At 35.2% G+C, this 23,375-nt stretch overlaps 1 protein-coding gene across 1 annotated transcript in view; it reads left to right on the top strand.

Annotated features, from left to right (window-relative positions):
* The window catches only part of LOC126735507 (kinesin-like protein Klp98A), a 53,738-nt gene that overhangs the window by 16,703 nt on the left and 13,660 nt on the right, over positions 1-23,375 (top strand). The window contains exons 13-17 of the mRNA XM_050439522.1: positions 12,487-12,624; positions 12,694-12,828; positions 13,016-13,132; positions 13,192-13,430; positions 18,249-18,516. Of these exons, the coding sequence (XP_050295479.1) occupies positions 12,487-12,624; positions 12,694-12,828; positions 13,016-13,132; positions 13,192-13,430; positions 18,249-18,516 (897 nt within the window). The remainder of the gene's footprint in view (positions 1-12,486; positions 12,625-12,693; positions 12,829-13,015; positions 13,133-13,191; positions 13,431-18,248; positions 18,517-23,375) is intronic.

A 23,375-nucleotide genomic window follows, 5' to 3' on the forward strand; every position in this document is an offset into this window, starting at 1 on the left:
TTTTTTTAAAATAAACAACACTAGATTACTAGTAAATATATTTTTTATTTTGTACAGTGCTTTCACGATGAAAGCAACAAATTTATTTAAAATTCAGGATTTTGTTATTGTAAAAATTTTGAGACGCGTTGACTTTTGGGTTTTTTCAAGAGTTTTTTGCAGTTTAAAATGTGTATACAGGTGTAGTGTGTGGCGTTCAGATTATTTGCATTTCACGTTAATTAAAAAACAACATTTATTTGCCAAACACAGTAATAAGTACAGTATAAATTATTAAATTAAATAGTATGACGCCATTGCTTGCGTCGTCAGAAAGTCAAGAACGAGAGAGTCCGTCGTTCCCACTTCTACACCTCGCGCGGCGCTCTCCTCGCGCATGGTGACGTCGTGATATGGAAGGGATGCGGTATTGCCAAGCGTTTACAAAAATAACTGTCGACCAGACAACCAGACATATCGCCCCCCTTGAAAGCCTCCAGGCTTTAAAAATCATAAATAGGCAGGACAGCAATCTTCGTAACTGGACGCTTATACTCGCCAGCAGCAGTCCTCACTAATACTGTTCGGACAATACCATCTCCTCCAGGAAATATTTGTACCACTCGGCCAGTTCGCCATTTTAATGGTGGTAATCCATCCTCCATGATGAGCACAAGAACGCCTAGTTTCAGGAGCTGCGGGTAATTCTGCTTCCATTTCGTACGTATCTGGAGTTCTGCAATGCATTCCTTGACCCAACGAGACCAAAAATGTTGCACCATTTGTTGCCTATGTTGGTATTTTGATAGTCTGTTCTCTGCTACTCCCAGTAGATCAAATTGTGGGCACGTCGTCAATGGTTCACCAATAAGAAAGTGCGCAGGAGTGAGAGGATTTGGATCATTCGGATTATCAGAAAGAGGACATAAGGGTCTGGAGTTTAAACAGGCTTCTATTTGAGTAATTATTGTAGAAAAATCTTCAAAAGTTAATGATAAACTACCAACTACACGCTTAAGATGAAACTTTACCGATTTAACGCTGGACTCCCAAAGCCCACCAAAGTGTGGAGCGCGAGGCGGTATAAAATTCCATTGTATACCTTGATTTGCTAATTTATCCGAAATAGTAGAAGAGTGTTCTTTGAGAAACGAATTTAATTCATTTAATGCACCCACAAATGTTGTCCCTTGATCAGAATAAATTTGTATGCACTTGCCTCTTCGTGACATGAATCTGTACAAAGCGGCTAAGAAACATTCGCTAGTAAGATCACTTACTAGCTCTAGGTGAATAGCCTTGGTAGCAAAACACACAAACAATGCTATGTATGCCTTGTTAGTTCTAAAATTACGTCCTTTGCGATCCCTAAGGGAGAAGGGCCCTGCGTAGTCAACACCGGACACAGAAAAGGGTCTAGAGGGTGTAATTCGTGTCTTGGGTAAATTACCCATAAGGTACTTTGTCGATTTTGCAACAAAGCGAAAACAAGTTAAACAGTCATGATAAACCTTTTTAATTAAGTTCCTGCCATTGATTGGCCAGAAGCTTTCACGAAGTGATGCCAATGTAAGTTGTGGACCAGCATGAAGTAGCTTAATATGTTCAGAATGTGCGATCAAAAGTGAAAGTCTATGTTTAGGGGGTAAAACTATAGGGTGTTTCTTTTGATATTCATAATTAGATTGTTGCAAACGACCCCCAACTCGAATAAGATTAAGAGTGTGGTCAAAGAAGGGATTCAAGGTAAGGAGTTTGGATTTATTAGAGACCTTATTATTATTCTTCAGTGCTTTAAATTCTTCAGAAAATGTCGAAGCTTGTACCAAGCTGACAAGTGTATTCAAAGAATTCTCAATTTCCAGAGTTGAAAGCTCTCTATTAAAAAAGTCAGATTTAGATTTTAATTTAAGGATGTTTTTAAAGCGTAGCACAAAGGCAAAAGTACGAACCAGTTTAGTTAGATTAGAAAATTTGTCAATTAAAGTAAGTAAGTCATTATTGGTATGTTTTTCGATGGACACATGAAAAGAAGTGACATTTCGTAATTCAGGAGTATCAATATTTGATAAATCTACTATGTTGGTTGGCCACTCATCTTCAGTCAGCCAAGGAGGTCCATGAAACCATAAAGTCGAATTTAACAAGCTTAAAGGTGGAATTCCTCTAGTAAGTAGATCAGCTGGATTGTCTGCGGTTCTAATATATCTCCATTCATCAATATTAGTTATGGATTGAATTTGAGCTATTCGATTAGCAATAAATGTCTTTAGACGATGAGGAGATGATCTAATCCAGGCAAGTACTATTGTAGAGTCACACCAGTAGTGCTTAGAGTCCAAAGTAGAGGGTATTGAAGCTAACACAGTTTTAGCTAGTTCTGCTAAGAGTAATGCTGCACAAAGCTCGAGCCTAGGAATAGTCAATTCTTTAAGTGGAGAGACTCTAGTTTTTGCACAGAGTAGTTTAGACGAAAAATTGCCTAACGAATCCTTTGAACAAAGGTACACGCAGGCACCATAACCTGGCTCCGCAGCATCAGAGAAGCCATGTAATTGCAGCTCAATAGGATTACCGCAAAGAGTTAGTCTTGGTATTTTAAGATTATTCAATTCCACAAGTTGTGTCCTGTAAGATGACCAGATTGTGAAAAGATCCATTGGAATCGATTCATCCCATGATATTTTAAGCTTCCACAGCTGTTGCAAGATGATTTTTGCCGAGATTGTGACAGGAGAAAGTAGACCAAGAGGGTCAAAAATCTGGGAAATTGATGATAAAATTGTACGTTTTGTTACGCGAGTGCTAGATTCAATAGGACCTATTTTATATTCTAGCGTGTCAGAAATGTGATTCCATACAAGGCCCAAGGTTTTAGAAGGAATATCTGTATCAAAAGAAATCGAATGTATTGAGGAATCAGAAGTTAAGGTCGGCTCATTTGAAGCCCATTTTCTAAGTGGAAATCCATACTTCATAAGAAGATCATGGATGTCTTCTTTAATTTGTCTAAGTTCATCGACTGTTTGTGCGCCGGTTAAAAGGTTATCAACGTAAAAATCACGCTGTATTATGTTAGAAATCTTTGGACAGTCTTTAGCATGTATTTTACCTACTTCCTGCAAAGATCTAGTAGCCAGAAATGCAGCAGAGGCTGTACCGTATGTAACGGTGGACAAATCGTAAGTTAAAATCGGCTCATTAATATTAGCACGCCAAAGAATTCTCTGAAGTTTACGATATTCAGGGGCTACATAGACCTGTCGATACATTTTTTCAATGTCACCACTGAGAACTACAGGATGTATACGATACCGTAAGAGAATTAAGAAAAGACTGTTTTGGACATTAGGTCCGACCATAAGTAAATTCTTTAAAGAAAAACCTGAGTCAGATTTACAGGAAGCATCGAAAACGACCCGTAGTTTAGTTGTAGTGGAGCTTAATTTAAGCACACAGTGGTGCGGTAAAAAATACCCAGAAGTATCATTTTGATTCTCAGACAGGGTCATGTGACCGAGTTTTTCATATTCTGTTATAAAATCTTGATAAGTACGTTTTAAATCAGGGCTTTTATTCAGTTTCCCTTCAAGATTTAAAAAACGACTTGTAGCTGTCAACTTCGAGTCCCCAAGACGATCAATGGAGTCCTTAAGAGGAAGATGTACTACAAATTTACCATCAGGGGCTCTAGAAGTGTGCTGAGAGAAATGTTCCTCGCAAAAGGTTTCCTCTGGTGATAAGTATTTAGTTTTAGGAAATTCCTCTACCTCCCAAAATTTAGTTAGCTGATTGTCAATTGAAGTTGTAAAAAAGCACTGTGTCTCTGAGCAAAGGCTTGAACTAAGATTAGTTTGTAAAGGACCAGAAATAATCCATCCAAAATGTGTCTTTTGCAAAATTGGAAGTCCTCGACCCAATTTTATTTGACCAATATGGATCAGTTCCCAGAAAATGTCTGCTCCGAGCAGTAAGTCAATAGGTTTTGCAGAGCTGAAATCGGGGTCAGCCAATGCAATATTTTTGGGAATATGCAATAAACTGGAGTCAAAGGATATAGCTGGAATATTTCCAGTTATAGATTTAAGTACAAGACACGATATGTTCGCCTCAAAGTTAGAAAAATTGGATTGGACTTTAGCAAAAACTCTAGAATTTATGGTTTCAATTTTCTGACTGATACCAGTGATAGAATGTTTAATATTTTCAATAGGAAGTTGTAACAAGTTGCAAAGTCTTTCTGAAATGAAATTGGATTGGCTTCCACTGTCTAGGAGTACTCTACACAAGTGTGACTTATCTGTAGTGTCAAAAACTTTGATGATAGCAGTGGATAATAATACAGTGTTTAAATTAAGTTTTTCATTTACCACTAAACTACAAGGTGAGTATATAAGAGGAGTGTGCATCACATGTGTAGACAAAGAGGTTGTGGCTACGTCTTTCAAGTCAGTCTCAGTGCTGTTGGAATAAGAAGAGGTAGATGTGTTATTATTATTGGTTTGTACAGTCCCAGAATCGGTTCTGTTGAAATGTAGAAGGGTATGGTGGAATTTTCCACATTTTCTACATCCAGACGACCTACAGTTTTTAGTTGCATGGCCTATAGAAAGGCAGTTAATACATAACTTCATTTGTTTAGCATTATTTAATTTTTCAATAGCAGAAATTTGTAAAAACTGAGGACATGTGTAGATGAGATGTTCTTTTTGACAAAACGTGCATTTTTTATTACTGTTAGTGGCGACAAAGGATTGAGAAGTATTTTTGTGAAAGTTGGGGTGTGATTGGCGAGGCCTTTCGATTTTGTTTGAAGCGTTTCTTAAAGAGCTATTTTCGAAAGACTCTAAAATTCGGCATCTGTCTTTTAAAAAATCTATAAGTTCCTTGTAAGTAGGGAGTTCTTCAATAAAGGTTTTGGAATCCCAAGCTCTTCTAGTCATATTGTCAAATTTACCTGTCACAATATGACAGATTAAGGCATCCCAATGTTCTGTAGGCATCTTTAAAACCGTCAAGGCGCCCATGTGCTTCTGTAAGCCGTCAAGTATGACTCTAAGGCCACGTCCAGATTCACGTGATAAAGATGGCAAATTAAAAATAGCCGTTATATGGTTGCTGACTAAAATCTGTTTGTTTTCGAATCTCTCATTTAAGATGTTCCAGGCTACATCATAATTGGCGTCAGAGATTTCAAGTGATGAGATAGTTTCAGCTGCCACACCCTTTAGAGAGAGGCGCAAGTAATGAAATTTTTTGGCTGGTGTCAGTTTGAAATTGCTATGTATTAAAGAATTAAAAGTGTCTCTAAAAAACAACCATTGGTCATATGAACCGTCAAACGTTGGAAGGTTTATTGGAGGCAGTCTAATGTTGGCTAAATCATCATTAGAATTGGATGCTAAATTAGTTTCCACGTTTGGAGTTAAAACCTGCGGCTGCATCTGGTCAATTAAAAATTTGCTCGCTTCAGATGTTATGCGGTAGAATTTATTTTCAAATTGTTCAGACTCACTGTCATGTTCATCAAAATCAATATCAGTCTCCGTAGCGGCAATCTTTAACTGAGCAGCGTTAAAATCTTCCAACAATTGATCAGCCTTTTGCGCACGCATTTTGAGTTCCACCAAATCAGTTTGAGAAAGATTTCTGTTTGACTTAATAGCTTGAAAATAGTTTTCAAACCGTGTAAGAGCAGCTTTAGTAGCCTTTCTTTTATTTCTTGCGTCAGCCATCTCGAATAGTTAATAATACAAATATACAAGTAGTTTCAAAGAAATTGTTCAAAATAGAGGCAAAGTAATAAAACAATGCAATTAAATAGGTTTCTCAGAACACTTAATTAAAATGCATGTAAAGTTATCAAACCTACGTAAGTAACACCAAAAATGTGTAAAATATCTAATAAAGTAGGTATATTAAATGTCAAAATTTGATAAAATGTAAATAGTAGAAATCACCATCAAAGGGAGTGTGAAATACCAAAAGAAATGAGTGTAAATAGGTATAGTATACCAGCAAAATGTGTAATATATTGCAACGTAAACAAATGTCAGTTAAAGGTATTAATTTTGTCACCAAAGTAGCATCAAATATAACGAAATCGTTTGTAAATCAATGTAAAGTACCATCAAAGTAACCACCATAAAGTAACACAAATACAAAGCAGTTTAAGTTTATTAAAAAAAAATAAACAAATAAATCAAACAGAGGCCTGTAAAAGTAAAGGAAAGAAAGTGAGAAAGGAACGCACTAACCTGTAGTGAAATAAGCAAAACCAATCGGTGTTCCCTGAGAAGACGGTCTTGTTGTTTCCGTCGTCAAAAAGGCAAAATATCCAAACTTGTGTCGATTGGGTCGGCGGTCGGCGTTTCTTCCAGTTCAAGCCACAAATAAATGCGGTAAAAGCCTCGTTGAAAGTCCCGTACGGATGTTAAAATGCAGTAAAATTCCGTTCAGGAGTCAAATCCAGCGACGAAGGACCATAAAATGTAGTGTGTGGCGTTCAGATTATTTGCATTTCACGTTAATTAAAAAACAACATTTATTTGCCAAACACAGTAATAAGTACAGTATAAATTATTAAATTAAATAGTATGACGCCATTGCTTGCGTCGTCAGAAAGTCAAGAACGAGAGAGTCCGTCGTTCCCACTTCTACACCTCGCGCGGCGCTCTCCTCGCGCATGGTGACGTCGTGATATGGAAGGGATGCGGTATTGCCAAGCGTTTACAAAAATAACTGTCGACCAGACAACCAGACAACAGGATTTCCCAAAAAAATATGCAATTTTAGGCATCTTGTAGATATTTTGAAAATTTTGACAAAAATATGACATCAATCATATAACACATCAAAATTTTTAAAATTTGCGTAGAATTTAAAAATAAATTGATATTATAACCGTCTCACTAATAAACTTTAAGACTTTGTAATACCTTTTTATGGACACCCAAATTGGTATACAAAATTTTAACTGCAAAAACGCGCAAAAAAAGTCGCCGTGCCCAAATTTTAAATAAATTAGTTCCTCTCATCGTAAAAGCACTTTATAATGAAATAACTAGATATTCTTCCATGAATTAAGGCACAAAAGACACCTGGCTGATTCAGAGTTTAGCCTATTTCGATGTTTTCTAATTACTAATGATGCCTTTGAGAAGAGTCTCTCTGCGGGAACTGATGTTGCCATAGTACTTAAAATGTCCTTTGCCATTTTGGATAAGTTGGAGTAAGAAAATTCGTGTTTATGCCACCATTCGAGAATATTTGTATTTTCTTCTGCCCTCTTAGAAGATAAATATTCGTCAATTTCCTGCCTCCAGATAGTTGGTAATAAAGATAGGTCTTGTTGAGATGTATTAAAAATTTTTCCAAAATCCAAATCGAAATCATCGTCATCATCATAATTATTGCCTTGAATATATGTAGATGTACTAGGTTTTGAAAAATCTGGATTAATCCTCTTTGATTTGTCCTCGATTACAGTATAATAGTTATTTTTGTAAATTTCTTCAAATTGTTTTACAGCAGTTTCCTCTAAATCTTTGCCCCAATCTGCAAACAAAAAAGCTTCTTTTTTTAGACGCGGATCCAAAATAAGGGAAACGCAATATATCTAACTAGATATATTGCGTTTCCCTTATTTTTAATCCAACTGGCTTTTTTATAATGTTTTAAAATTTTGTCCCTGGCCTTTTGTAGAGCTAAAATAAATTTTGTTCATTCCCAATTCATCCATGGGGCTTCGATCATTTTTATCATTAAGTTTAAATGACCATTTTTCTAGTTTATCAACTAGTAGGTTTATACCAACTATAACCATTGATGTTCCATGTTTGTTCGTCAATTTTATATTGAGCAAAATCTTTATTTGTATCACACATAATAGTTAAAGGAACCTTATATTTTAAAGCCCAGTTAAGCATTTCATAAGTCGAGTTCCATCTCGTTTTCACATCAATTATTGTTGATGAGTTTTTTAAATTTACTGTGCAACAACATAACTTTTTGTTTTTTTGTTGTTCAGATTTTTTTATTTTTTTTTAGCATAATTCTAAGGTTATTTGTAATGTTGCAATTTATGTTTATATTATCGCTTTTTAATAAATCTGATTCTTCATCTGTGCTAAATTCGTCCTCACTATTGGACTCATTGTCTATGCAATTATTGCCATTATTTATAACTTTTATTAAGTCTTGAACAGCTAAATTTAAATTATGAGCAAAACAGATAAAGTGTATATTTTGTTGCTCTAGACCCTCAGTACCACTTATTAAGAGCAATCGTGTTTTTAGTTATGAGACGGGGGAATCACCGAATGAAATAAGTTAGTGAGTGATTCCCCGAAAAAAGCAAGAACAAGAAGTGCAAGAAGTCTTGCCAGCAAGACAAAAAATTAATGTGCAAGAAGTTTGCAAGACAAGAAGTAGTTTTACTTCTTGTTTTGTTTAGCAGGACAAGAGAAGAAGTTGCCGAACAAGACAAGAAATCTTGCTTTTTACATCACTAGTTCTAAATCACGATTTAAACTATCGAATGTCTGCGAGTAATTTAACAGTATTAGCACGGTAGCTAATTTTTTAATAAAATAATTCTGGATTCTTGTAGTCATATTCAGAATTAAACCATTGGCTTATTTAATTAACAATTTCCGGGACGCTAATTTTTATTGATGCGACGGATCCAAGGAGAATTAAACAACTTTGACCAGATGGTTGGCTCACAAGAAATTGTTATTAAATTCCCCTGATTGCAAGGTGTATAGTTGATGAGGAGTAACTGGAACCGACTAGAATTTCTTCCTGGCAGAATTGTACCAATATACAGTAGTGGCCATAATTATAGCAACAAGTACATTTTTCCTTCAAATTATATGATGTGGTAGATTAGAAAAAAAACTGGTATATACTATGATGTATTTTTTACAAAGCTTTTTATTTATCTTAGTATCCTGAAGAGCTTCGAAAAGTTCTCCAGCATTTTTGAAATTCCTGGTTCTACACCTGTTATCCACAATTTCCCAAAGATTTTCTATTGGATTTAAATCCAGAGATTGGGAGGGCCACTTCATAACATTAATTTTTTCATCATGGAGAAACTCTTTTATTAGCCTCGAAGAATGTTTTGGATCATTGTCATGTTGAAATTGATATAACAGCGGCATATTTTCTTCAGAATAGGGTAACATAACATTCTTTCATATATCCTTGTACATAAATCGATCCATAATCCCTTCTATTCTCTGAAGAGGTCCCATACCATACCCCGAAAAACAGCCCCACACTAAAACTGAACCACCACCATGCTTAACTGTAGGAGAAGTGTACCGAGGATTAAATCTTTTGCCTACAGGACGTCGAACGTATGCAGCACCATCACTTTTAAATAAATTGAATTTTGATTCATCGCTAAAAATAACTCTGCGCCACTGATCAATAGTCCAGCCCTGGTGTTCTCGAGCAAATTCAAGTCGGGCCTTCACGTTCTTCTTGGAAAGAAGAGGCTTTTTTGCTGGTCTGCGTCCAAACAACTTATTTTTAAATAGACGCCGCCTTATGGATCGTTCACTAAGATCGGAACACCCACTGCCATCCAAAAGCCCTTTAATTTTTGAAGAGGACAAAAATGGGTTTTGCCTGGAAATCCGAACAATCATTTTGTCACTTTTTTTTGAAGTTTTCCGGGGACGTCCCGAATTTTTTTTGGGTACTACCAGCCCTGTGTTATTGTATCTTTTCACTATACGTGATACAACTGATCTGTGAAGAGCAAAATTTTTTGCAATGGATGACTGTTTGATGCCTGACTTATACTGATTAATTATAAGTTGCCTCACTTCAACAGACACGGTTTTACCACGACTCATACTGTTATTTAAATAAGTTAATAACTACCAAGAAATCACAATATAAATTGTTTCAATATTGCACTTCAACAGATTGAAAGAGCACTAAATTTCAAATGTTGCTATAATTATGACCAGGTGAAATATTTGCAATTACAAATATTTATTGTCAGAAAAAAAACAGGTAGGCTTTTTTTTATTTGAATGAGAAATTTTGTTTAAATATTAAGAGGCCATCTAAACCAGTGGCGTACTTTTACGATTAAAACATACATTGACAGTGCGTAAAAGTTTGACTGGATTCTCCATTATTTAGCAATCTCACCTCACTGACCCCAGGAACGTCCATTTTCAGCCTTTGCATCTCTTTGGTCGCATTATCACGTTTACCTCATATCACGAGGCTCCTTACATTTCGGGTTCCGATTCTTCAACATAGTGTGCTAGATTCATGCGGATTTATTGCTAACCGAAAAAGGATTAAGTAATTGCAGAGAATAAAATGCCTGAAATTTTCAAATAAAAAAAATAAGAAGGACCGGTTCCAGACTTCCCGAAAAGAGTTCATGAGTTAAAAGTTGTCCTGTTTGTCATCCCTTTAAAGAAAATTACACTTTGGTTTCTTGGATCACATTGTAGATCCCGTGCTTTAAGCAAGACTTTTATTATTGTTCTTGTGGAATAAAGAACTTATTTTAAAACTTTGTATTCAACTGTATGACAATAGGAGTTTGATGATTTGCGGCTGTTAAACCTATAGAGATGACGGATTTGTCATCTTGGCTCAAAAAGCAAACTTATATAGGTCCGAGAATTGACGCCATTTCTTCCAGATGATTTATCTAGGTTTCTAAGTGCTTTTTTTCCTCCAAAGAACAACTGCGTTTAGGCAGCAAACGCAAATATATAGCACTTTTACTCAATACAAAACGTTCGCCTCTTAATGCCTCTTGCAGAGATTTGATGCTCCTTAGAGATTCTTGTCGTTGTTTTTCGCTAATTTGTCTATAGTTTTTTCTTTTATAGAGACCAATTAACTCTGAATTTATTATATCAATTTCTGCTTTTAGCTGATCTTGTGCAGTTTTTGGGTAATTTTTCTTCTTGCAACCATCTTTGTTACTGGTATTTTGTCAATTTTCTCACAATTTGTTGAGTTTTCCACTACTTTCGGATGATCTGCCAAATTTTGTATACCTAAATTGCGTTAAAAGCTGCCATTGAGGTTACTATATCATTTATTTGTGAGTTTCAATTGCGATGACCATAATTTCATCAGAGATCCTTTATATTACGTTTTAGTTTCAACGATTCATTTTCCTGAATTATTTGAGTAACGCCCGCCATTAAGTCATGTGTTTTATTTTATTCCAAACATCCACGTTTTTTTTTTTGCAGATCTGCTTTTCTCTATTTTTCATTATTAATCGTTGTTTACTATGAAACACATAAGCGAAAAGAACATACAGAATAAAAGTACGTACTGACTTTTCTTACGTGAATTATATAGATAATTATATAAATATCACGATCTTTTGTTTGTATTATACTTAATTGTCTTAAAGTAAACCAATAAATACTGATAACATTCCCCACATGTAAAACCTGATAAAAAAACAAAAAATTTCATATTATATTGTACTCGAAATACGTTGAAAAATTATTATTTTTTACTATTCTTCATTATACTTTAATGATAGTGTAAAAGTGAAGCTTGGATTAATCAGGCAACTTGGAGAACAAAGAAGAATTATTGTCAAGTATATAGCCGAACGAAAATTTATGCTATATTTACGTTTCAGTTCGTCGTGCACCATTACGCATAATCGTTGCAATTCTATTAATACAAATAGTGGCGACAGAAAAAGCATATTATACTTCAACAGAGGCAAATGCGCTTGATAGTCATAAAGGTGTGTTTATGTGAAAAACGTATTTATACAATGAGTGAATCAGAGTATCGACTTTAGCGACAGTGACTTAAAGGTGACTTGGAGTTAATATTTCGAATTTCAAAAATAAAAATAAAATTTCTGTACGTAGTGCTATTGGGAAAAAGTATTAAAAAAATTTCGTTACGTCACTTGCTTTTAGATACCTTCTTCCCTCCTATTTTACAAATTGTCACATATCTCGGACCTCTCTCTCCCTTAGCGCGTTACGTAATTTATGCACCTAGGAGGCTCAGTACTAAGCAAAGTCTCAGAAGTTCAGATGGAGTACTAACCAATAACGGACGTATCCATGCTGTAGGAAAGCAGCAATTGTGAAGACAAATCTTAATTATATGCGTGACAGGTGAAAACTTCGGTGTTGATCTTGCGAAGAGACCAATTAATGCAATAAAATAAATACGAGACTTCATATTTTTAGCCTTAAAATCAGAATAGTACGCTCAGACTTAATAACAATTTATGAGGTATTAAATAGATTTTATTATCTCTATTTTATCTGTGATGCCGTTCAATTATCAAAAACAAATTGATTAATCGGTTTATTTTTAAAATTGCATAAAAGTCTACTTTTAAATGCTTTTGCTTGTATTATACTATATGTATGCTTTTTTTCCTTAAATTTAACCCAGCCACACATCAAATTACATATTTTGGATCGCCAAAAGTAAATTGAATAAAAATTATTTAACGTTGAATTTTCGCAGACAAAACAATTGCATGATGATTGGCGTCAGCTGAATAATCAACAAAACGAAAAGGAGTTGGAGTTGCGCCGAAAGGAACAAGATTTGATCATGCAAAGAAACCAGTTGGAAAAAGATAGATTGAAAATGTTAGGAGAGGTACGTAGGCTGTTTTAATTTTTTTACTCCCAATGTAGTAAATTCGAATATTTTTGTTTTCATCTCTAGATAAACCAAGACTGTGACAACTTGCAACAAATGCGCTGTGATTTTTTATCCAAGTTTACAAAAATGTGCAATTTAGTTTCTTCGAATGCTAACGATATTATTTTTCCTGACCCCCAGTCCAAAATTATGTTTCAGGTATTTTTTTTTATTTGTTTTTCTTTTGGTTTTCACCGCTAACCCATATTTTACTAATCGCACTCGATCCGTATTTGGCAGTTCACTTTTCTTAATTAACCCATACTAACGCTATTTTTGACATATATTTTTCACACTAACCTGCATGCAAAAAATGACAGTAATTACCGCTTTATTGTTTAATTAGGAACTGACAGCAAAATCTCAAATGACTCCACTATCTGACTCCGAATCGGACAGCCTGGTAGAAATACTAAACAACATTAGAGCCCCGGATGTAATTCAGAAACTTGTTAACGAACACGTAAGTTTTTAATTTTTTTTGAAACCATATTAAAAAACCAGCTTACCCAATTTTACTAGAGAAAAGAATTGGCGGAATTACAAGCTGAACTGAATAGACGAGTCCAAGCTCTTTGTGACCGTCAAAAAAGTATGGAAGAAATCGATCAAAAGTTAATTGGTTTAGTGAACGATCAAGAAAGTCTAAGTAGCGAGAAAACTAGTAGTGATAGCAGCCATAGCGATTTGCAACAACTTAAAAACAGTTTGGCCAATAGAACTAATGAAGAACTGTTGAATATTGAGCAGAAAAAGCTCGGGTAAGTAAATTTATTTTAAAATTTGTTGTGTTTGTGTCCCAAATAATAAGTTGTAGTTGGGTGGGACCAATGAAAAAAAACAGAAATATAATTGTGTAATAATTACAATCAAATTTAGAAGTGTTGATAACTTGTTGGTTTTATCATGCAAAATTATTTTCCTTATAAACAAAATACTTTGTTATACCATTGTTTACATGTTTTACATGCTTAAAACTCACTTACATCCAAAGAAAAAATTTAAAAGTAGTTCGTATTATCCATTTTCAATAACCATTTAATATGTACAATCTCTTTGATGATTAATATTTATTTATTTATCAACAGTAAACTATTTTACAAAATATAATAAATTACTAAGAACTAATCCTGATTAAGTTGGAGCTCAAATAAGAATTTAATGTATACTAATAAATACTATGTAATACTTGTCTGCTTAACTATATTCAAATAAAAATTCTGATAAAAAGAGGCAGCAAAAATATTCTGTATATATTTTACAATACTTGTTCATTTTTAATTAGATCTCCAATTACTTAAAAAATGCCTTTCTTACTTACTCAATAATCTCTTTTTAAAATTCATAGGATAATACATAGTATTATCCCTCCCTTTCCGAGGAGAGCTTAATGTAAAATACAATTAGATATTTTACCAAGTTTGTTGTTAGTTTAATATAATATTATGAGAGGTTTTATATCCACGAGCATTTATAAAATGCCCTTCTTACTCAAAAAGATTTGTAATGATCTTTTCGTAGATTCTTACCGGATAATAAATATTTTACTCGCTTTCAAGCAGAAATTTGCACTTTGGCGCCAAAAATATATAGAGAACTAGCAACAAGTATAGTTCTTGTTTTGAGTCCACCTTCTGTATCTTGTTGAATAGGCCTTGAAATAAATTCAGAAGTTGCCTTAACCCTCAATGAGCAAGTGGCTCAAATATACTCAAATTTCATGGCATTACAAACCCAGATTGGAGCTGCCCTCTCTGCTCTGTATCAATTTACGATAACTCTGATATCAAAAGAAAAAAAGGGGGGGAGGGACAATCTTATGTGGAATTATTGAGTAATGTTAGCAGCCTGCTTTTGGACTTTCATCATATATACTCCGTAATACATATAGATATATTAATATTGTATTTCCGCAAAGAATTGAACGAGACTCTAGCAAATGTGTCTGCAAAAAATTGTTGTTTTGGAACATCCTTGAGGAGTGACAGGAGATATTATAACTGATTTTTAAAGCATGCTTAACGCACATATTATGTTCGGCAAAATTCAATTCCCTCTTAGTCGCTCCAGCAGAGCTCCTGCCGAATTGTCGGGTCCTTGGAACAAGATCATCATTGTCACACATGGTTAAAATGGGATCAATGCAAATAAATCTAATACATGAATCGTCTAATTTCAAAAGTGGCCATCTCCAAAATTTTCATTTTTTAGGCTAAGTATCACGTTACATTCTAAAACATAAACCGTATTATATTATGAAATCATTTCCTAACAAAAACGGCCACACCCAAGCTAAATTGTCGTGTGTTCTTTGTTGTTAATTTCAAAATCGGCCATCTCCAATGTCGCATTGCGTTCAAAACCGGCCATCTCCGGCTGACCAATAGGAAGCCTCAGATTTTGTCTTTTCGCGGTTTTTATTTACGAGTCGATTCCACGTGTTTCATTTAGTATTAGATTTGTTTTGTTTAGGATCGGTCCTTTTGAAAACAATTAGGTTTTTATATTTAAAAGTTAGTTTTTAAGTGTGTTTTTATTGTGTATACAAAGCATTAGAATGAACGATAGTATCGGAAGCATAATTTCCCTCGTTTCTCCGAAGCTGGCGAGGAAGAAAACGCGAAATATCGCTAAATGGAAAAATAATAAACTAAAAACGTTAAGGTAATCCCAATTAAAATGTTTTTTAATTAATAAAGTACCTGATGAGTTTGTTTTTATTTTAGATATTCGAGTGAAAAACTCCCTGCATATCCGAAGTGTCACTATAATACTAATGCCTATCAATGTAGATCTTTAAAAATGCAAGATATTTTGAAGTTCCATTCAAATTTCTATCTCTCCAAGGATAAAATTGTTCAGGATAATTTCATAATAAATTATACAAGCGTACAGAAACCAGAACGACATCGTCCAACACAATCTAATCGTCCAGAAAAGTCGTACACATTTAAATACTTTGTAAGAAGGCAATCTGATGGCAAAAAAGTTCCAGTTTGTAGGACAACTTTCCTTTTAACATTTTAGTTATTAAAAAACATCGTGTTCAAGGGGTTATAACACGTTCTTTTAAATCCGGCGGTAGCGTAGCAAAAGAAACAAGAGGAGGAGGTCGAAAAAGTTCAAAAAATATACCGAAAAAGTTGTCAGCTATGAAATTTATTGAGTCCTTTACAGCCCAGGAACCCCTTTACTGTCGCTCGAAAACTTCTGTCAGATTATACTTACCGTCCGAGCTAAGCATAAAATTTATGTGAAAAATGTACAATAAAGATGTTGAATCAAATCTTAAAGTGAAAGAATCTTTTTTCCGCAACATTTTTAACAAAAAATATAACTTGGGATTTCGCAGTCCCAGAGTAGATGTGTGCTCCAAATGCTTGGAACTTGGCGAAAAAATCAAAACAGAAAAAGGAACTAACTAAAAAACAAAGTTTAATTACAGAAAATAATTCATAAATTAAAGGCCAAGGCATTTTTTCAAATGTTGCAGCAGGAAAGAGATGGATTGCTGACTATGTCTTTTGACTGCCAAAAGAATATGAGCTTACCAAAGGTATCAGACCAACGGGCTTATTTCAGTCGTCAATGGAATTTCTATAACTTCACTATTGTAGAAGGCAACTCACATGCTGCATTAACTGCAAGCAATGTTCATATTTATTATTGGAATGAAATAGAAAGGCCGAAAAGCTCAAATGAAATTGCAAGTGCCGTTTTCCACAGATTATGCCACTCAGACTTAAAAAATATTGACACTGTCCGATTATTTGCTGATGGCTGTGGTGGACAAAACAAAAATACAACTTGGGAATGTTGTCAAAATGGCTTGTAACATCAGCTCCACAAAACGTTAAAACTGTTGAAGTTATCTTTCCCATTGTAGGTCATTCGTATATACCACCAGATAGGGTATTTGCGCAAATCGAAAAAAAATAAAAAATATCGAAATTATTATAAAATCCGAAGAATACATAAATATTCTAAAAGGGCATGGCCCTGTTTGGCAAATGAAAGATATTGAAATCAACGACTGGAAAAGTGCCACATTAGAAACTATGAAACCACCTGGACAGTGGCACTTCAAATTCAACCCTTCTAAAAGGTTTTTATTGAAGAAGACCTTAAAAGGTAATGTAACTATTCGTGGAGAGGAGTGTTACCGTTCGGATTTAGGAGGTGATAAGTTGGTGGTAAAAAAGGGAAAAACACTTAATAATCTAGTCCCTGGTCTTCTAACAACTGGCATGGCTCCAAATGCCAAAAAGATCAAGGACGTTAGCGCACTTCTCCAAGCTCACTACGGGGAAAACTGGCAAGAGTTGGAAAATTTAAACTTTTACACTACTGTTGAACAATCCATAGGTCAACCTCCTGAAGATGACCTGGTGTGTGAAGAAATTGAAGAAAGAGAAAATATTGTATAAATTTAAATCTCGAGTAGAACATTTAAGATTTAAAAAATGACTAAACAGTTATTGATACACTGTTTTGTTTTTTGTTCCATTTCGTTTTTTTTAATTTTTATAAGTATTACTTTGTAGAATTTTGTTTTTGTTTTGTTAAGATTTTTTTAATAAAGTCGGTAAAAATACATCACAAAGGTGGAACATTTTATTTTTTATAAATGCTGATGAAAGTATGTATGGCTCATTAATATAATAAATTTGGGCCAAAAGCAGTTAATCAATAGGTAATTTCAAAACCAGCCATATCCATCTAGATAAGTTTCAAAACCGGCCAAATCCGTAGGTTAGTTTCAAAACCGGCCATCTACTAACTATTTTAATCGTTGTTTATTTTATTAAAAATATGTTATTTTAGTACATTTATAGATATAAAAGACAAAAATATAATATTTTACAAGGTATTTTTTTATAGCAGTTTTTTGCATTTTTCTTAAAATTAGCTTCAGTGGAGATGGCCGCTTTTGAAATTAGACGATTCACATCTAATTTGTGTCTTTATTAACGTTTCGATAATTTTTAGTCCCATCCCCAGTATATTAAAAAAAATTCATGAAAGGTTGATTATAGAGGATAACCATTGGCGTATATAACGGTTTCATCTTTATGAGATACTCGTGCGAGTATTTCTCATCTGCAAGAATTTATTTTGGAACAAAATAAAACCATCCAAACGTTCCATAAGGAACTTCAAATTAATGCACTAAAAACCGAAGATTGTTCCCTTAAAGATCAAGTCATCTTAGAACATTAAATACACTAGAATAAACATTGGCTGCTTTGTATTGAGCGCAACATCTACACAGGGGGTAGAGGGGATATTTTGTTGATAAACATGCTTCCATGTTGCCAGTGATTACTCAATATTTAAAGAAGAAAATAAAGTGGTATAATAAATTATTATAATTAGCAGAAACTGAGTTGCATTCTTTATTATAAAGAAAAAGAAGAAAATAAAATTACCAACATTTCTATCAATGCTTTTCATTCAATTTTTGAACAAATCCTGTAAAAATTATTAACAGATATTTCTCTCCTTGGTATGGGACATTTCTAGTTAGTTATCAGTAAAATGTAACTATTATACACCTCAACTCACTCTTTCATTTTTAGCTTGACTCTCAATCTAAAACGTATAAACTCAGTCGAACCGTCCAATAATCCCTTATCAGCCGACAACGATGTTAATACCACCTCACTGAGCAGCGCAACTTACCATACAGCGCCAAACAGCTGCGGCTCACCCACGTTAGATGGCGTACCTGTAGTCGGAAGTGGTGTCCCAGTAGATCCTTTAATGTGTGACAGTGGTGTGGAATTGAGACCGCCCTCTATCGGACGATGCCAGGATGAGAGTTGTGATGATTTGAGCAGCAATGAGGTAAGATTATAGATGTAAAATTACCGGTAATTTAAAAATCGGTAATATTACCGGTAATATTGGTAATTTATTTAAAAAAACAGCTTTTTAACTAATATTAGTTTTTTTAATTCAAAACTGTAAAAACATTAGGAAACACAAATAAACGAGTCAGAATGAACTACGTAATAGAGTGGATAATGGTAAATCATCCTCATCATCCCCAACCTCTTCATCTGATTCTTCTTTCTCCTTGGTTAATTCAGTCAAGTCTATAATTTCGAAACCGATTTTCTTTTTCAATTTCTTCCTCAGAATCCTCAGTAGCTTTTTTTCTTCTTGAATAATCTTCGTTTAGTAAATTATAATTATGGGCAATATAGGTTAGTTTTCCGGCTCTTTCCACGGTAAGCCTGTTTCTTCTTTGCCGATGAATAAATCCATAAGTACTAAACGTTCTTTCGGTTGCGGCTGTTGACGATGGTAAATTTAAAATGTCTACAGCCAATCTACTTATTTTAGAACTGGAGCAAATTCCTGCCCACCAAACATGTCCAGACATAGATTTTTCGCTGGAAATAACGAATTCCTTAGCAAAAAGATTACCACCTCTAATTTTGTACTGTGCAAGTGCTTCCATAATAAGACCTACTTCTGAAGAATATTTTGGATGACGCCTTGCAGTTTCATAGATGAACTCCGTCGCAACTAAATTCTCAGCTTCAGTTAAATTGTTGCGTACGGCACGATCGTCTTTCGTCCTTGACGCCTCGCGCCAGTACCGCCAAGTAGAGCTGGGCGAATAGCGAATAAATGAGAGTATATAGAGTGAAAAAAAACCTCAATATTACCAATGTTTCCGGTCTTGCAGTAATATTACGTAATATTACCACAATTACCGGTAATGTTACCTCGGTAATATTACCCTTTACATCACTAGGTAAGATCGACATATTTTTTACTGAAAAAGCGCTACATAATCGCTGATTAACGTCACTGTTTACTATGAAATCATTTAACATATTTTCTCCGCTGCGAATTTTTAATGGAAACAATTCTATATATTCACTGGAAGGACAACTAAATTGTTTATATTAAGTATGCAGTGTCTCTTTTGAATTTAAGAGATTTAACATATTGTAACGAAATTCGGGAACACACTTTTATTGTCAACGTCAAAAACACTAACCTAACTCGCTTTGACTGTCGTTTAATTGTTTCCAAGGTAAAAACTGACTAAACAATTAAAACTGAATGAATTGTCACGAAGCGCGTCCTTTTTAAAACCCGATGGAACAGTTTCGAAATATTTAGAATTATCTTCATTGTTTTTGCCCAAAGAGACCAATAATTTTAGGAGAATACTGACAGTCAAAGCAAGCAAGTATACAAATTCTAGAAAATTAGAACTACAGGGATTTACAATAATATAACCTAAATAACCTAAATTGGGGCCAAAATGGGGCTCTCAAACAAGATGAACTACCTAAAAACTAAACACTATAGATGAAAATAATAAACCAAACGTAAGTAGAACCCTAAAGAAACCCTACGAATCAACTTTAACTACACAATACTAATAAAATTGTACAAAAACTAGCAGAATAATTAACGTATTTACATTTTCATAATACTGCTCCCCTCTCAAGTTTGATCGTCCCGATCAAACATGGGACCACCTGAGTCATGATAGGGCGCTAGCCGGACGATGTTTACAATTTTCATCTTCGCTGTCGGATGTCGCTGGATACGGTACACCACGTCGTTGATTCTGGTGACCACATTGAATGGACCTTCCCAATCCTTCTGGAGCTTTGGTGACTTGCCCTTCGTCCTCCGTGGATTGTATAACCAGACTTTATCCCCAGGATTAAAACCGGTAGAATTTGCCTTTATGTCATAACGTGATTTCATTCTGTTACTTTCTAGATGAAGTTTATCCCGTGCTTGTTCGTGAACAATTTGCAAACGCTCTTGTAAATGGTCGACGTACTCCTCCAGGGTTTCAGACTTATGGGGTCTTCCAGTAATAATGTCCAAAGGTAAACGAAGTTCATCACCGTAGACAACTTTTGCCGGGCTTTTTCCAGTTGACTTGTGGATAGAAGAACGATATGCCAATAGGAATGGTTGTATACAGGTATCCCAGTCGGTTTGCTTAGAGTTTACTACCATCCTTAAATAGGTTTCAAATGTGCGGTTAAATCTTTCAACCATTCCATCAGACTGAGGGTGTAGTGGGGTTGTACGGGTCTTATTGATTCCCAGCAACTGGCATACTTGTTGGAATATTTGTGACTCAAAGTTCCTTCCTTGGTCTGAATGTATCTCTCTGGGTACACCAAATCGACAAATCCAGTTCTGGAACAGCACTTCAGCTACTGTCGTTGCTTCTTGGTTTGGAATCGGATAAACCTCGGGCCACTTACTAAAGTAATCCATAGCAACAAGAGCATATCGGTTTCCGGAGCTACTAGTAGGAAAGGGTCCTGCTACGTCTATGGCAATTCGTTCAAAAGGTGCACCAACAAGATACTGCATCATCTTTCCTCTTGTCCGGGTTTTTGGGCCCTTGCTTGACGAACACTGCTCACACTGTCGGCACCAGCGTTCAACATCTTGATGACTGTTCAGCCAGTAAAACCGTTCTCTCACTTTTGCCAAGGTCTTACTAACTCCAAAATGTCCTCCGCCGACACCGCCATGAACCGCTTCAAGGACTTCCGGAATACGTTTTCGAGGAAGGACTGTCAGATATGTCTTTTCTTTTCCATCTACGCTCTCCCAGACTCTTTTTAATAATCCATCTTTTATAACCAATGAATTCCATTGAGACCAATAAGCTTTAAGTTCTGGAGATTTGTCAGAAATGTCTTTCCATTCTGGTTTTGAAATTTCTCGAGATTTCAGTTCGTAAATAAGACCAAATACTGGGTCATCACACTGATCTTGGATTAAACTAGCTACATCCCACTCTTTAGAACTGTGAAGGCCAATACGATTACAAGTAAATATCTCTGGATGCTGTTTTGATTCCTTTTTAAAACAATGTTGACATGTTTCAATACAGGGTCTTCTCGATAAAGCATCGGCATTTTGGTGATATGCGCCTTTCCTATGTTCTATTGTAAAGTCATACTCTTGTAATCGTTGAAGCCACCTTGCTATTTGTCCTTCGGGGTTTTTAAACTGAAACAGCCATTTCAACGAAGCATGGTCGGTTCTAAGGATAAATCGTTGACCATACAAATATTTATGGAAATGTTCAATAGCTTTTACTGCTGACAATAGCTCTCGTCTAGTGACACAATAGTTTCTTTCTGGTTTTGATAATGTTTTACTGAAATAAGCTATCACTTGCTCACCATCTTCATATTTTTGTGATAGAACGGCCCCAATTCCAACATTACTCGCATCGGTATCCAAAATAAAAGTTTGTCCAGGAATCGGATATGTTAAAATTGGAGATGTGCATAGTGCTCTCTTTAACTGTTGAAATGCTTCTTCACAGTCTGTTGACCAACTAAATACCACTTTGTCCTCCGTGAGCTTATGTAGAGGCTTTGCAAGATTAGCGAAATTTCTTACAAATCTTCTGTAATAGGTACAAAGGCCCAGAAAGCTTCTTAACTGGTGTTTGTCAGTGGGTCGTGGCCATTTTTCGATCGCCTCTACTTTATCTGGATCAGTCTTGACACCTTTTTCTGATATTACATGGCCAAGGTATCGAACTTCTTTTTGAAATAAGCAACATTTTTTAGGACTTAGCTTCAGGTTGGCCTCTCGCAGTTTAACAAATACCTTTTGAATATTCTTCAAATGATCTTCAAATGTTTTCCCCAGTATGATAACGTCATCCAGATAAACTAAACATGATTCCCAAGTCATTCCACGTAAAACTGTGTCCATAAGTCTCTCAAAGGTAGCTGGAGCATTGCAGAGTCCAAAGGGCATTACTGTAAACTGCCAAAGTCCTGTTCCAGTCGAGAATGCGGTCTTTTCCTTATCTTCTGGGTGCATCTTTACCTGCCAGTATCCACTCTTTAGATCGAGTGTTGAGAACCATTGTGAACCTGATAGCGTGTCCAGGGTGTCGTCAATTCTTGGTAGGGGATAACTGTCTTTCTTGGTAATATCATTCAGTCGCCGATAGTCTACACAAAATCTAGTGGATCCATCCTTTTTCTTCACTAGCACAACTGGAGATGTCCAAGGACTCTGAGAAGGCTCTATCACTCCTTGTGTCCTCATTTCTTGAAGCATTGAGGAAACTTCTCCTTGTTTAGCTATCGGAATTCTTCGAGGTGCTTGTTTAATCGGAGTATTGTCTCCAGTGTTAATTCGATGCTGCACCAAATCAGTTCTTCCCAGGTCTTTATCGTGCAAGGAAAACACATCTTGATTTTCTTCAAGAAGACGTCGCAATTTACTACACTGGTCCATGGTTAAATTGGCAGAAGATTCTTCAAATAGGTTTTGTAAACATACAGGAAAAGGTCTGTTTAAATAACGACTTCTATCAGCATTTTTCATGACTGCCACTACTTCAGAGCATACGCCAATGTTCTCTCCTTGTTTCAGGTGTTGATCATATCCTTTTAAATTTACCATTCGAACCAAAATAGTAGATTTCTTCTGCGTAGTTAACGTCTTGGCTGGAAAAATTCCTTGACCATATAGTTTGCATTTTTCCATGGGCTCAATCAAAACAGTTTCTCCCTCTTTTCCTCCAGTTGTAGCATAAACCACCACCTCTGAATTTCCTGGTATAGTAACATCCTTGAATAACTTAACGACTCTGGTATTTACTTTATCTTCATATAGGTGGTGCATAAAAATCTCTTCATTTCTCGTCGTCAATATCCGGTTATATACATCCA

This window comes from Anthonomus grandis, chromosome 4 (assembly GCF_022605725.1).
Source record: "Anthonomus grandis grandis chromosome 4, icAntGran1.3, whole genome shotgun sequence".
Classification (NCBI taxonomy): Eukaryota; Metazoa; Arthropoda; class Insecta; order Coleoptera; family Curculionidae; genus Anthonomus; species Anthonomus grandis.